Source organism: Sminthopsis crassicaudata, chromosome 4, assembly GCF_048593235.1.
Source record: "Sminthopsis crassicaudata isolate SCR6 chromosome 4, ASM4859323v1, whole genome shotgun sequence".
NCBI lineage: Eukaryota > Metazoa > Chordata > Mammalia > Dasyuromorphia > Dasyuridae > Sminthopsis > Sminthopsis crassicaudata.
Genome location: NC_133620.1, coordinates 342797738 through 342813402, shown reverse-complemented (window position 1 = coordinate 342813402; position 15665 = coordinate 342797738). Strand labels below are relative to the sequence as shown.

General features: G+C 40.4%; 1 protein-coding gene across 1 annotated transcript in view; it reads right to left on the bottom strand.

Annotated features, from left to right (window-relative positions):
• The window catches only part of WNT9B (Wnt family member 9B), a 37928-nt gene extending 23225 nt beyond the window's left edge, over positions 1 to 14703 (bottom strand). Inside the window, exon 1 of the mRNA XM_074261001.1 lies at positions 14524 to 14703. Coding sequence (XP_074117102.1) covers positions 14524 to 14600 — 77 coding nt within the window. The 5' untranslated portion in view covers positions 14601 to 14703. The remainder of the gene's footprint in view (positions 1 to 14523) is intronic.
• Between the last annotated feature and the right edge of the window lie 962 nt (positions 14704 to 15665).

Below are 15665 nucleotides of genomic sequence, written 5' to 3'. Positions count from 1 at the left end.
GACTAGATTGAAGTCTCAACCCACTAATGGATTTCTATTTTTATCAGGAATTTTGCACCTGTTCATGAAGGTTTCTTCCCATTGGTTTTTCTCTTTCTGGTCCCATCTGTTCCTTTTCTGTCCTATTGCCTTTCCTGGTCTTTGCTCCTCCTCTTATCTTGAGAGGGAGTATGGTCTATCCGCTATCTATGCAATATTGAGTCATTTTACTAGCTTCATTCTCCTCCTATGCCTGCTTATTATGTTGGCCAACAAACTCACACCTTAGCAACTATCTCATCCTGGAACTTCTTTCAAATGACTAGGGCCATCTTGCCTTGGAACATCTAACTCATTCGTGTATTCTTCTCATCCTTGAATATCCCAGGCCAATCCCTTCTTTCCTTCTGGGGCCTCCATTTTGTGGAGAGGTCTGGACCAACCAGCTCTCACTCCCCTCCTGACTTTGCTCCTGACTTCTGAACTTCAGAATTACATCCTTTCATTCCCCCTCCCCCAGAGCTTTAAAATTTTTTCTTCTGTGTGTTGTTTCTTTCCTGATCTTTTGTTATTCAGTAATTTTTCAGTCATGTCTGACTTTTTGTGAACACATTTGGGATATTTCTGGCAGAGACCACTAGGTAATTTGCCATTTCCTTCTTCAGCTCATTTTATAGATGAGGAAACTGAGGCAAAGCGGTTAAATGACTTTCCCAGGCTCATCTAGCTAGTAAGTGTCTGAGGCCAGATTTGAAGTCAAGTAGATGAGTCCACTTACTTCAAATTCTAACTATTATACCATACACTACAACACTATCACGTACCCAAGGGATTGTCCAAGTTCTGCCTAAATATCTTCAAGGAAAGGGAATCTACAGTATCTGGAATCAAGCCATTTTATTTTTGTTTGGTCTCAGGACCTCTTTACGTTTTTAAACATTGCTGGGAACCCCAAAGAGCTTTCTATTTATGTGACTTATACCTATTAATATTTATCATATAAGAAATTAAAACTAATAAAATTTTAAAATATTTACTTATCCATTTAAAATATGCATTATGCATAATTAAGAGCAGACACAATCCTGCTTACCTCTCTTCCTTCCATCCTTTCTACTATAAAATGAACTTTGCTCTGTTGTTGTTATTCAGTCACTTTCAGTTGTGCTTTAACTCATTGTGAATCCATTTAAGGTTTTCTTGGAAAAGATACAGGAGTGGTTTGCCATTTCCTTCTCCACCTCATTTTATAGATGAGAAAACTGAAGCAAGCAGGGTTAAATGACTTACCTAAGGTCACACAGCTAGTTAAGTGTCTGAGCCCAGATTTGAAATCAAGAAGAAGAGACTTCTTGATTGCAAGCCTAGAGAGAGCTTCACCTCTAAGATGATTTCTAAGTTATCTTCCAGGTCTAAAGCTACTTTCCTTTGAGTTACTAACATCTATAACCTCAGAAGGGTTCTAGAGTTGGAAGGTACTCTATAGATACAGATCTCCATTTGCAGAAGAGGGCATCGAGGTCCAGAGAGTGGTAGTGATTTGCTCAAAGTCACACAGCTATGAACAGAGCCCAGATTCCTTCCAGGGTTTTCCAACTCCAAATGTACCCTCTCTATATTGCCTAATTAAGTAGTCAATACTCTCCCTGATCTCTCCTTCCATCCTCCAACTGGGCTGACACTATAAGAAAAATAATGACAATAACAATAATTTCATCCATATTTCTATGGCATTTGCCACTTACAAAACAATTTTCTAACAACCTCACGAAACAGCGCCAGTATTATTTAATCCATTTTACATAGGAGCTAAATGACTTACCTAAGATCACCTGGCTAATAAGAGGCAGAATAGGTCCAGTACTCCTCCCACTACTTTCTTAAGAGTCACTGCATTTTACCCTTATGCCCAAGACTGGCATGTGGGCCCTCACTGCCAATCCCCCAATCCTCTTATGTTTCCTTCTCCTACCATCTAGTTGTAAAGGGGGGAAATGGGCTTTATCCCAGCTGTGAGCTTTGTGTTCCTTGCTGAATAGATCCATTTCTTGTCTCAAAGCCAGCAGGCTCAACTGCTTTCCTATCCTGCATGCAGCAGCATCAATAAAGAAATATGCATATGTACAAAACACTTCAGCAGTTCCGTACAGATGGACATATTTTGCATCTCAACAACTCTCTGTATTTAGAGTGTGGGTAGTTTAGCACCTGCAGAGGAAATGGTTCTCTTCCTCCATTCTTCCTTCTCTCTCTTTCCTCTGGCAGTGGTAGGAGAGAGTGGGGGAGAAAGGCTCAAGTTGAAAGCAGGTCAGTCTTCTCAGAAAGCCCAATTTTGATTTTGATAAGGTTCTATTTTCATACCATTTAGGGGTAGCCATAAATAGGATTATGACTTAAAGGGCAATAAAAAGTCTCCCACCTTGACCTACCATATGTCCCCAAAGGAGGTGATATACACTACTTCTTCTCCATTTCCCCCTTTTAAAGCTTAGTTGATATAGTCACATAATAGAGCCACACACAGGATGAGGTTTTAATATGTTAACAAGATTGAATATCTAGTGACACCTTTATGAGGACTAAACATTTTCAGATTTAATCAGGAAAGAGATTGTGCAAATAAATTAGCCAAGACCCTAGAGGCTTTGAATGGCTAAACACTAGAGGAATTTCAGCAGAGAGTGGGAGAAAGCCCGACACCTGTGAGTCGATTTGTGAAAAAGATCCTTGCAAGGGAGGAAAGTGGCAAATTTCTCTCTTCTTCTCCCCAGTTGGCCATGTAACTTTGAAATGAGCTACCTGACTAGTAAGCAGCAGTATACCCAATAGGGAAAAGAGACATATTCCAGACTGAAACAGAAACGGAGACAGTCATTTGAAGAAGGAAGCAGTTTCAAGGATCTTAAGTCCTGTCAGCAAAAAGAGATCGAAGCTATTGAAAGGAGTACCTACTGGGGAAAAAAATAATTGAGCAACTCCCTAGCTGAGACATTGAACCTAAACTGAATTCTGTAAAGACTTTACAAAGAGAAAAAAAGACCTTCCAGGTCCTGAAATATTAGCAATTGTAAATTGCCATTGCCATATTTGTATTCTATATATGTTCTTCACTAACATCACACTTTAAGTTTGAGCCCACTCTTCCCATGAACTTATGAGTATTTGTGGAGAATGTACCCCAGGTTTATAGGGGTAATTTTTTTTAGCTATAATTTTACTATGACATCTTAGTAAATGTTTTTGCTAATTACTAGCTAATTACTAATAGCAATTACACCAGTGGGGACTCTAATATTTATCCAGGACTTAACCAAATAAAGCCCTTAGAAACTTTGGCTAATTTGCTTGCTCTGACAATTAAATTGTTACTTACTTGACTCAATCAGAGAAATGTTCCTTCCTCATAAAGGGATCACAGGATATTATTATGCCTTGTTAACACATTAAAATCTCATCATGAATCACTACATTCTGTGAATGAGCTGTGAAAGGAGCAGTGTAGGAGGAGGATCCTCTCTTCTATTACGCTGAAAAGAAAGAGATCTGATAGGTTATTTAATTTAGTGTTGCCTAAAATTAATTAAAACTTCACTTTGAGGGTTTAAATATATTAGTGGAACCTATAAATGCTGAACTTAGTAATATGGAAAACTCAGAATCTAAAAGGAAATCAGTGAAATGTGGGGACCAATAAAGCTTTTGTTCATACTGAAAAATTGTCATACATAAACATCTTTGCTACATACCAAAACAGTGCTAGTCTTGAAATTTTTTCAGACATATTATGGTCTGTTAATCCTTTATACAACTACCAGAGTGGTCTTCCTTAAGCATCACCTGATCATGTCACTCCTCTGTTCATTTAAGGCTTGCCATATTCATCAAAGAAATATAATAACTTAATCCTGATTTCCTTTCTAACTTTGTTCAGTATTATGCACCTCCATGTATTCTATATTCCCTCCCAATTCTCCCTCCTCCTCCACCCCCAAGTCTTTATTCATACTGTGCTCTATTCCTAGTGTCTTCCCTCCTCCTTCTGCAAGATGGTTTTCAACGGGTGCTTCAAAGTCCAATTGAAATATTACCTCCTCCAGCACTTCTTCCCCTATCTCATCTTTTCAGTTCCTCTGCAAACACCACATAACATTTTGCTTTAACCTTTCTCTATACTCATCTCACATTATTTTGCACTAATTACTTAAGTGCACTCTCTATGAGGGTAAAGACTAATCTTTAGTCTAAGATGGGCCCTCTGAAATACAGAGAGGGAAGAGGTTAGAATCTAGAGTTCTTGGCTCCCAGCCCAGGGTTCTGTTCATGTCATATTGCCTTTGGGTTAAGGATCCCTGTTAAAAACCGGAGTTACGGGGGCAGCTAGGTGGCGCAGTGGATAGAGCACCAGCCTTGAATTCAGGAGGACCGGGGTTCAAATATGATCTCAGAAACTTCCTAGCTATGTGACACTGGGCACTTAACCCGCCTCAGGAAAATAAATAAATAAATAAAGATAAATAAAAAAATAAAAACCAGAGTTACCTTAGAGATAGGTAATGGCTAACATCTCAGCAAGCATTAAAATAACATTAGCTACAGGCCTAGGAAAGTCTGATCAACTCCAAGGTACAGTGGTTAGAGCACTAGGTTTACAGTCAGGAGGAACTAAGTTTAAATTCTGTCTCAGATTCTTCTTGAACAAGTCATTTATCATGTCTCAGCTTCAGCTTCCCCAAAGAGAGGGGGTTGGACTCAATGACTTCTAAAGTTCCTTCTAGTTCTAAAGCTATAATGCTCTGCTCCTATTATGAAATGGGAATACAAGACAAGTAGTTTCGGATGTCCAGATGAGAAAGGTCTGAAGTATGGGGCATATTTTTAGGAGGTCTCAATGAAGCATTACAGTCTCTGTCTTTCCCTTCACCTACTTCTTAGAGGCAGCAGCAGAACTCTGTCTGAAAGGAGTAAATGGAATGGACAGATAAAACTTTCCTATTTAACTCCCTATAGATGGAAACATTTATATGCTACTACTTGTTCTAGGCTTGATTTCTAGGAGCACTGATGATGCCCATTCCCATTCTATTCATACGTTCGTGGTTCACATTTTCAATTGGTTTATAGAAATAAACTCACCCCAACCACAGCTCCTATACCAGAGACAGAAAGGTAATCTTAGAGAGAGGACATTGATAAATGACAAGGATGAGCAAGGGACTTGAGATTATGCACATGAAGACCAACTGAAAGAAATGGAGATATTTAGTCTAAAGAAGAGAAAATATAATAAGCAAGATAAAATTTTTATTGTTCATTACTTTCATGTCAATGGTGTCTTCATAACCCAATTTGGAGTTTTCTTGGTAAAAATCCTAGAGGGGTTGGCTATTTTTTTCTCCAATTCATTTGTCCGATGAAGAAACTGAGGTAAACAGGATTAAGTGACTTGCCCACGGTGACACAGCTAATGTCTGAGGCTGGATTTGAACTTAGGACTTCCTGACTCCAAGCCCAGCACTTTATCCTTAGACACTAGGTATATGATCCTGAGCAACCTATCTGTTGCAAGGAAAAAACCACAACTGTCTTCAAGTATCAGAAGGGCTTTCATTTGGAAAAGAGACCAGATAGACCCCTACTCATACATGAAGGCAGAGCTAGGAGCACTTATAGAAATTTGAAAAGGGTAAATTTAGACTTGTTGTCAGGACATATTCCTAACAATAAGAGCTGTCCAAAAGTATGGGCTTCTTCAGAAAGCTGTGGGTTCCCCCTCACTGGAAGTCTTTAAGCATGAGGCTGAGAGATTCTCAGGAAGATGCCTCTACCCATACAACTCCCTCTCCATTCCCTGAAGTCTGAAATTCTTCATCATTTCTCACTACAAAGAGAAGTCAGACTTCATTGTAAAGCTTGAAGGAAGGAAGCACTGAGATTGGGGAATGACTTATGCTGCTTCCTTTCCTGAAAGCATGTTTGGATGAGGAGAGGATAGAGCAATGAACACCTAGAGCCACATTGGAGGCATGAAGCATGTCACAGGGAAGAGGAGATGGTTTTGGAAAGCTGGAAAGAAAACCTAACATACCCTGACATGGCTAAAGAAAAACAGACTAGTCATTGTGCTATCTCTATATTGTGCTTCCTCCAGAAAGCTTTCTGGATTGATCTCGTATTCCTACCACTCTCCTTGGCCCTTAGATCAATTTGTTGTTGATATGTTGCAAATTTGTTGTGGTGGGTATCTTTGTATCTCCCCAGTTGGATTAGAAATTTCTTGAAAGTAGGAACCAGATTGTAATGAAATAGTGCTGTGCTATTAAAAATGATAAGCAGGACACTTTCAGAAAAATCTGAGAAGATTTATATGAACTGATGCAAAGTGAAATGAGCAGAACCAGGAGAACTGTACACAGTAACAACAATGTTTTATGATGATCAACTGTGAATGGCTTAACTATTCTCAGAAATAAAACAATCCAAAATAATTCTGAAGGGCTTAAAATGAAAAAAAAATATATCTACCTCCAGAGAAAGAACTGTGAAGTCTAAATGCAGAATGAAGCATACTTTTTTACTTCATTATTATTTTGGGATGGGTTTTTCGTCTTTATTTTCTTTTGCAACATTGCTAATATGAAAATGTCTTGCATGATTGAACATGTATAATCTCTATCAAACTGCCTTCTCAGGGAGGAAGGGTATAAGAAGTAAGAATGAGAATATGCAATTCAAAATTAAAAAAAAATCTTTTAAGTGTTTGTTTTATATGTAATTAAAAAAAGAAAAATTAATGTAAAAAAGAAAATAGGAACCATATTTTGATTCTTGTGGGATTCTTGGAGGAGGGAGAAGAAGAAGTTCATAATTTTCTATCTTCTCCCTCTCCCAATAAATACAAAGCTTAGTGTGATAGAAGTTTTTAATTAGTTAGATGAGTCCTCCTTGCAGGCTAGAATCATTCATTCAACAAGTATTTATTAAGCCCCACTATGTGTATTAGTATATGTCACATACTAGATCTGTGTTAGATTGTGTCTTACAGTACATATAACACTCTGAGATACAGAAAAGAGGAAGTGAGATACCAAATATTTCAAGATCATGGAATACTTCTATGCCTTCTTCCTGGACTTAACAATTTGTCTAACAAACTCATATCATCTTCTTTTCTCCCAATCCTTGTGATGAAAAGTCAGACTTGCCCCAGATTGTTATCCCTCCCCAAAGCCTATATCCCATTCTTTCATCTGTACTCATCTCAACCCTATCCTCTTATATATTACTCTAGCCTGCCCCTTCCACAGTGCCTTCTGGAGATCCCATTCCATTGATAACAAAGCACTCTTAATTTTTCTACCTTCTCATTCTCACATCTCTCTAATGACAATGCACTCCTAGCCATCTTCTCCAGCATAAACTCCACTTTTTCTCAAACCTGGTAATGGGAACAATATCCTAACATTTTGTTCCTTCTTGTTTTAGATTAGGCTAGTTTTTCCTTAAAAGCATGCTAAATTCTCATCAGCTCAGAGAACTAAACCAGCTACTTCCAAAACTTTCTTGTAGCCTGAGCACAAAATAGCCACAAGAAAATTCAGGTGTGATACTGGTAACTCAGAGAGAGAGCTTCACTCAGTTGAGGCAACTCAAAGTATCCTCAATTCATATCCTTGTTGAATATCCTTATTCTGTTATTACTAAATAGAACTCCTTTTGTTAACTATTAAATAGCCTCAGAGAGGTCTCATAGTATTCAACCATTGAGCCTAAACTCGGGGAATTGGCCTGAATCGGGCCCACATCAGAAAATACTCTATCTACCAAATCTGGAGGAGAAATCAGAATTCTCCTTGTTACTTATTGTCCCTGTGTCAGTACTTTCCCTTTGCTATCATCATTCAGCAGCTTCTCCTGCTTTGAGGGTTAGTCCATTCAAATGGATCACCCAATCTAGACCTTAGGATCAGTTACCTATCAGTTTCCAAGTAATTTTACCTTTTTTTTTTTTTTTTTCAATGGGTTCAGGACCTGGCTCACTGTCTTTCTTACCACCCATTATACTATTGTTCAGTTATGTCTGATTGACCTCATAGGCATATTCTATGGGCTTTTTTTGGCAAACATAGTAGAGTGGTTTGTCATTTCCTTCTCCAAGTTGTCCCCATTTTACAGTTGAGGAACTGTGGCAAATAAGGGTTAAATGATTTTCCCAGGGTCACCACAGCTAGCAAGGATTTCTGGCTGAATTTTAACTCATGTCTTCCTGATTCTAAGTCCAGTGCTCTATCCACTACACCATTTAGCTGCCCTGCCATGATACTAGGCAATTTCAATATCCTTCAAACACCTAGTTCCTTGATCTTCCTAACTCCCATCGCCTACTCCTCCATTCCACCTGTCTATATATGAAAATGGTCATACCCACAAGTGTTCCACTTCAATGATCAAACGTTCTGAAATCCCTTTATCAGATTGATCATAACCTCCTATCATTCCTCTTCCTATGACTTACCCCATCTAAAGCTAGTCTTGTCTTCCCTGAGATCTTCAATCTCTTCATATCCCAGTACTCTCCCAGGCTATCACCCTTGCTTTTAATCTCACTTTCCTTCCTTGTCAGTTTCTACTGTATAATTAATCAGGTTGATGTTATACTGTCTGTTATAATACAATAATACTACAAGAAATTCTAAGTGCTATCTGATCTTTGGCTAGCAAACTAATACTTACCTAACATGTTTGTTTTGAGGACTAGTTGAAATAATATATGTAATTTGCTTTGCAAATATTGAAGCATTATATAAATATTATCAATTATTATTTTAGCTCTAATCTTGAATCCCCTTGACCTCCTGTCCTGAAACTCACATTTCTGCCAAACCCCTGTTCTGGATTATTCTCACTTTGATTGCTCTTTTGCATAACTTTGCTGACTAGATCCTCCCCAAATTTACCTAATCCCAACTGGACCCTCACTTCAGTTAGGTAGTCTCTTCTCTAATGAATTTTCCATTCCATGAGTTATGGATGGCTCCAAACTGTCTTCAAGCCTCCCATAATGACTTCTCCCCTGAAACTCTCATTACACATTACGGAAAAAATAGAGACCATTTGCCATGTTTTCTCTTCTTCCTTTTCTTTCTCTCAAAATCCTGGACATTTTCCATCATTCTCTCCTACTCTATTTAAAGTGAAGAAGTGATCCTTCTTGTCAAGGCCAATTTCTTTCCATGTCTCTTTTATCCTAATTCTGCCAGATATCTTCAACAAATTGCCCTCCATAATCATATCTTCTTCCATTCTAAACTACACTGTCTCCCTAGCTATTGGTTCTTTCCTTAAATATAATTTTCTCAAAATTTGAAAAACAATAACAAAAAAACCCTTTTAACTATACTCTATTATAGAACATTTAGGCTCTGGGCCTGGAATCAGTTAGACTAAATTTAAATTCAGCGTCAGACACTTATTAGCTATGTGACCCTAAACAAGTCACTTCACTTTGCCTCAGTTTTCTCATCTGTCAAATGATCTGGAGAAGGAAATGACAAACTACTCCAAAATTTTTGCCAAGAAAACTTCAAATGGGGTCACAAAGAATAAGATATGACTGAAAATGATTCCACAAAAAATAAATGTTCTACTATCCTTTAAAGCTATTTTTCTAAATTTCTTTTTCTCTCTTTCATAGTCAAACTCCTATGAAAAGCTATCTGTAGTCATTGTCTTCATTTCTCCTCCCTTCACTCAGTTTTTAATCCTTTGCAATATGGTTTTCAACCTCATCATTAAACTGAAACTTCCTCCTCCAAAGTTATCAATGTTTTCTTACTTGCCAAATTTCATGACCTTTTATCAGTCTTCCTTCTTGATTTCTACAGTATTTGATACTCTAAAATCTCCTCCTTCCTCCACTTTCTGTCTATCCTCTTCTCCCTGCATCACTCTTTGTCTCTTTCTGTTTGTCTGGCTGGCTCTGGATCTTTATCTCTTTCTCTCTGCAATCAGGGTTAAGTGACTTGCCCAGGTTCACACAGCTTGTAAGTATCTGAGGTGGATTTGAATTCAGGTTCTCCTGATTCCAAGCCTGGAAATTGATCCATTGTGCCACCTAGCTGCCCTAGCACTGTTCTCTTTTGATTCTCCTCCTGCCTACCTGACTCCTCAGTCTCTCAGGCCCTTTTGTTACTTCCACATACATATAAAGATTTCTCACTATGAATATTCCCCAAGTTTCTTCCCTGGCTCCTCTTTTATTCTCTCTACACATACCATATTCCCCAAACAACTCTAGACCTAGAACCTTATTAGGGTTCCATAATCCAAGTAACAGACTTATTTCTGAAAGAGGTATTATTTGATTTATTTGGCAACTACCTCAGCTTTGAGCAAACCTATTCCAATATTAACTTCATTTTGAAAAATAGAAAAGCTAGATCTCTTCTCTCCATTCAGATAGACTCATGGGGTAGAGAGAAAAGAGAAGTGGTTCTGGAGTTAGAGAACTTTACTACCTCTATGAAGGATACTTCTAACTATGAGACCTTGGGAAAGTCACCTAACCTATGTATGCCTCAGTTTTCTCATCTATAAATGGGGATAATAATAACCCCTAACTCCACTCCCCCACCCCTGTTTGTTTGTGGATCAAATGAGAAAATAATTGTGAAACACTTAGCACAATGCCCTGCACATAAAAAGGATCAAATAAATGTTGGCTATTATTATTATTATTACTGATAATGGGTAAATTCTTTAAGTTTTCTAGGCCTCAGTTTCCTCACTTGAAGAATGAAGATTACATAAGATGGTCTCTGAGATCAAGCCCTATATCAATGACCCTATGAAACTAAGAGGTGAAAGAAACCTTAAGAGGAGATAGGATCAATCTGTATCTCAGCAGGAACTACCTTCCACTTTCCACTTTGGGATATCTAATTCTAATTTGAACAAACCCTCAACTATCCAAATAAGCCTTTATAAATGACTCCCAGAATCCTGTGTCCTCGGGACATCATCACCCCAATCCATTGTAGACATGAGTGCTATGTGTGACAAACTAACAAATGACCAAGAAATGGTATTTGTCACCAAAAACATCTCTCTCTGACATCTGCTTTAAATCCAAGAATTGTCTACTTGTTGGAATTTTCAAGGATTGTCCCTAGTTACTGGGAGCATGTATTCACTAAAGAAATTCATTGTTCTTGGAATAATTAGTCTTCATTGAAAACAAAAAGATCTAGAATTTTGTTGTGGTTTTCCAACTCTTTATTTAGGATTTTCTTGGCAAATATATTGAAGTGAGTTGCTATTTCCTTTTCTAGCTCATTTGACAGATGAGGAAATTGAGACAAACAGGTTGAAATAACTTGTCCAGGATCACACAGCTAATACACATCTATAGTTTCCAAGCCCAGTCCTCTATCCATTGCAACACCTAGCTGCTTCTACCTCCAGAGTAAGGGTGGTAAGAAGCTAATATAGGAAAAATGAAATATTATTCTTTGAGGACCTTTTGCGTGGAGATTCAGAGAATCCAGTGACTGATTTGGAGCAGTTCAGTATAAATGTAAACAAGGTTCCCTTAAGATCAGAAGCCCATCTTGTCCGCACAAGGATCCTCCTCTTAGCTTCTTTCTCCTCCTCTCCCCTTACACCTTACAGGATTGTCATGAGGGTCCAATGAGATTTGCAAAGCAGATATGCACCAGTGTTTGGAGTATGTGCTTAAGAAATGCTTATTCCCTTCCCCTAAATCTCTCCCTTATCCCTAGTCAGAATTTAAAGTTCCTAACTAAGGTTGATTCCAGCAATAACAAAAGCTTGTAGGTCACTTCCCAACTGATACCTCCATAAAAAGAAAGACCTTATTCTGTTACTTTCTACCTATGTGGCCTTAGGCAAGCCATATGTTATATCTAAATCAGTTTCCTCATTTTAAATGAAGGCATTGAACTAGATTGCCTTTAAGGTCCCTTCTATCTGTAAATCCATAAACCTCTAGCCTCTTCTGAACTCTAATTTCCTTTCTCTGGACTTTAGTTTTTGCCTTCTGTAAAATGGGGATATTTAGATTGAGAGGATCTCTAAAGTCCCTTCCTACTATGTCAGTCAAATCAATATGTATTTATTATCTATTTCATACAAGGCATCATGAATGTTATGATTCAATATCATTTATCTGTTTTTTTTTCCTCCAAAGATCCATCAGATCTAATGATAAAACTTATATCTGAACCAAAAGGACTCCTAAACATCATCTTATTCTAATCTTCTCGTTTTACACATGATTTCCTCTGATGCTTAGGGAAGGGAAATGACTTCTCCAAGATCATCTACCAATTGACACTAAAATTAGATCTTTTGCTCCTTAGATTAGTGCTCTTTTCACAATAAAGTACCAAGAAAAAAGGATAGGATGACACATCCTTTGACTCTTCTCCCTCCCTCCCCCCCTCCCCATGTTGTGGTTAATGAATTATACTAGCATCTGTATTACAACTGAACCATACTAGGCTTCTCATCTGCTACATGTAATTACTATATGAGGTGGTGTTTCCCCACCTCCCCCACCCAATTACAGAATCACATTTTAAATTGTAGAGATCTTAGAGATCCCAGATTTTCCTTCATTATCTATTTGAAACTATTTGATAACAAGCCATCTCATATCAGGGTAATAGTTCAATAACCATGAAAAATAAATTACCCTTTTTAAAAAAGAAAAGAAAATACCCTCTTTTGCCCAAGGCCCCTTCAGATCCCAGTCACAAGCTTCTCATCCCTTCACCTCCAACCCTGAGGGCTGGACTGTCAGCCTGTATCTTGATCACCCCACTGGCAAGTTTCCTTCTTTGAAAGCATCCAGCAGTTCATTCCTTATCCTTAATGCAGCCAGTCTAGCAAACCTCTCTTGTTAAATCAACAAACTCTTCTTTACCAGGATGATTTGTTCAAGTGAATTTGGAACTAATTCATGACAGGTGCCTGAAGCAGGGACACTTCTTTAAAACAGATTCTTCCTCAAATTCATTATCTTCTCTCATTTCCATCTCTCTGCATACTGAGAACTCTGGGTGTCTACCAGGTATTAGGATGGGGGATGGGATAGCAAGAAAAAGTGAAGATACAGACCTGGGGCAGCCCAGTCACAGAGCCCCAAAGGGAGGGAGGATTCCTGCCTCTGAAACTCCTTGAAAGCAACAAGGAATCTTTTGCCAACCCAAGAAGGACAAAGATGAAGGGAAATGAAGTGGGAAAAAAAGTCATTACCTAAATTCTCCTATTCCAACCTAATCTTTTTATCCTCCCTTGTGAAACTTTGACTGATTCTGTCTCTATTTCTATGTTTGTCTTTATCTCCGTATCTCTCTCTGTCTCTGTCTCTCCTCTCCCTCCACATGTTTCTCTGAATCTCTCCTCCCTCATTCTGTCTGCCTGCCTCTTCTTACCCAATCCGATTTCTCCCCCCTCCACTATACTTTTGAAAGGGATATAGTGGATGGGGCACTAAGTCTGGAGTTAGTAACTATATCTGTGAGCCTGGACAAGTCACTAACCCAGTTTGCCTCAGTTTCCTTGACTGTAAAATGAGCTGGAGAAGGAAATGGCAAATTATTTCAATATCTTTGCCAAGAAAAATCCCAAATGGGGTCAAGAGGAGTCTGAAACGACTGAACAATAAAAGCAACCCAATTCTTCTACGACCCTAGACTTCAAGTGACTTCTCAGGCAGATGAGACCCAGAAAATCCTCTCCAAATTTTCCGTTCCTCCCTACTACACTGAATTCCTTCCCTTATCACTCCCCTTTTTAGTTATTCTCTCGACTGGAATTCTGTTTCCATCCCAGGTCCCCAGAACTTTTTTTTGACTATACATCACCGCATCTCCCCAACCTGTTCTTCTTAAGCAAACAATAATCCCAAGCAAAACAGGGCAGGGAAGAGGCAAATACAGAGGTATTCCTAGCAGAGGAAGGGGCAAGAGCAGAAGCGGGATGGAGAATCAAGCCCGGATCAGAGAGAGGAACCCGAGGGAAGAACAGACAGGAATGGAGGGGGGAAGGGCCAAAGATCAGAGAAATACTGGAACAGGGTTAGAGATGAGTGTCGAGGGAAGAGCTAGGGAAGGGGATTAAAGGGAAAAGATCTTTTAGAAGAGACAAAAATGCGAGTTAAAGATTGGGCGGAAGGGAGGACGATGGGATCAGAGAATCTCAAGAGAAAAATCAGGATGAAGATCAAGGGGAACGAAGATGATGAAGAGAAAGTGGGGTTCCGAGGGCAGACAGATGCGGGTCTACACCAGAGGCCGCAGAGCAGAGAAGGGAATCAGGGTCTGATACTTCTGTGTAGGCACCGGGCAAGATGAGGATGGGCAGAGTACCATACAGAGATGGGTACTGAGACCGGGAGAGGAGCAAGAACGGAGCCGACTGGGCAAAGAAAGTTGCTGTTGGCGTGGCAAGGGGTGAGAAAAGGAAGAAGCCAGAGGAAGCCGAGGGTGGGGTAGGGAAGATGAAGGGGGGAAAGGGACTGACCCGAAGTAGGCGGCGACGGCTGCGGGCAGCGCCAAGAGGCAGAGTGCGGCCAGGGGCAGCGGAGGCGGGCGGCGCATGGTGCCGGCGGCGCCGCTCCAGCTCTCATCTCCTCCCCGGGCGCCCGGCTGCTGCTGCGGCGGCGGCGGCTCCTCAGCTCGGCTACCCCGGCCGCCACCTGCTCCCCGCCGGGCTTTAAGACGGAGAGGGTGGGGGTGCGGGAGCAGAGGGGTGCGGACTCAGCCGCTTCTTCCAGACAGCTAGCCCCCCTCCCCATTGGTCCCGCCGCGCGCAGCCCCGCCCTCTTTCCCCGGGAGGGGAGGCCGCGCGCATCCCGCGCCCAGCCCCTGCCTAGCTTCCCTCTCGGCAGGTGGAGGGAGTCTCACCTGGCGCCGCCCGACGAGCCTGGGGGGATGGCGGGGTCTGTTACCCCGGGGAGGAGATGGAAGGGGGGAAGGGGTGGGGAGGCCTGGGCGGGGGTCAGTGGGGGCAGCGGATGGGGGAGTAGGAAGGCTGGGACATTAGCCTGAGGCTTTAAGCTTGAAACACTTCCCCGCCGACTACTTTACCCCCTTCCCACTCCTCGGGCTGGAAATGTGAGGATTGCTCTCAACTTCTGACCATCCTTGAGGTCTGGGGACTGGGGATTAAAAAAGTAAAAAGAATTCGAAACTTGGAAATTGGGGCAGGGGCTGGAGAGGATTTTAAGAGCTGACTTGCCCTACCCCTGGCCAAATGTCTTGCTACTTTGGAGGGGGATTCCTGCTATCTCTGAACTTGGGAGTCAAAAACCTCAGTCCTGCCTTACTCAGAAGTCCATTGTGTGACTTCCGTTTCACCTGTAGAATAAGAGAATTGGACTGGATAACCTCTACGATCTTTCAATAACATTTTGTGATTATGAATCTGTTAGTCACCGGACATACGGGCTTTCTGCTTAACTTACTGAGCTGAGCATGACCTGCACTGATTGGAGACTAGAAAAGAAGGTGGGAAGGGAGACAACAAGCATTTATTAAGTGCTTTCTATGATGGATACTCTGCTAAGGCTTTACAAATGTCATATCATTTGCTCCTCACCTACCTTCCATTTTACAGTGGAGGTAATTGAGACAAAGACTAAGTCATGGAAATGCCAAAGACCG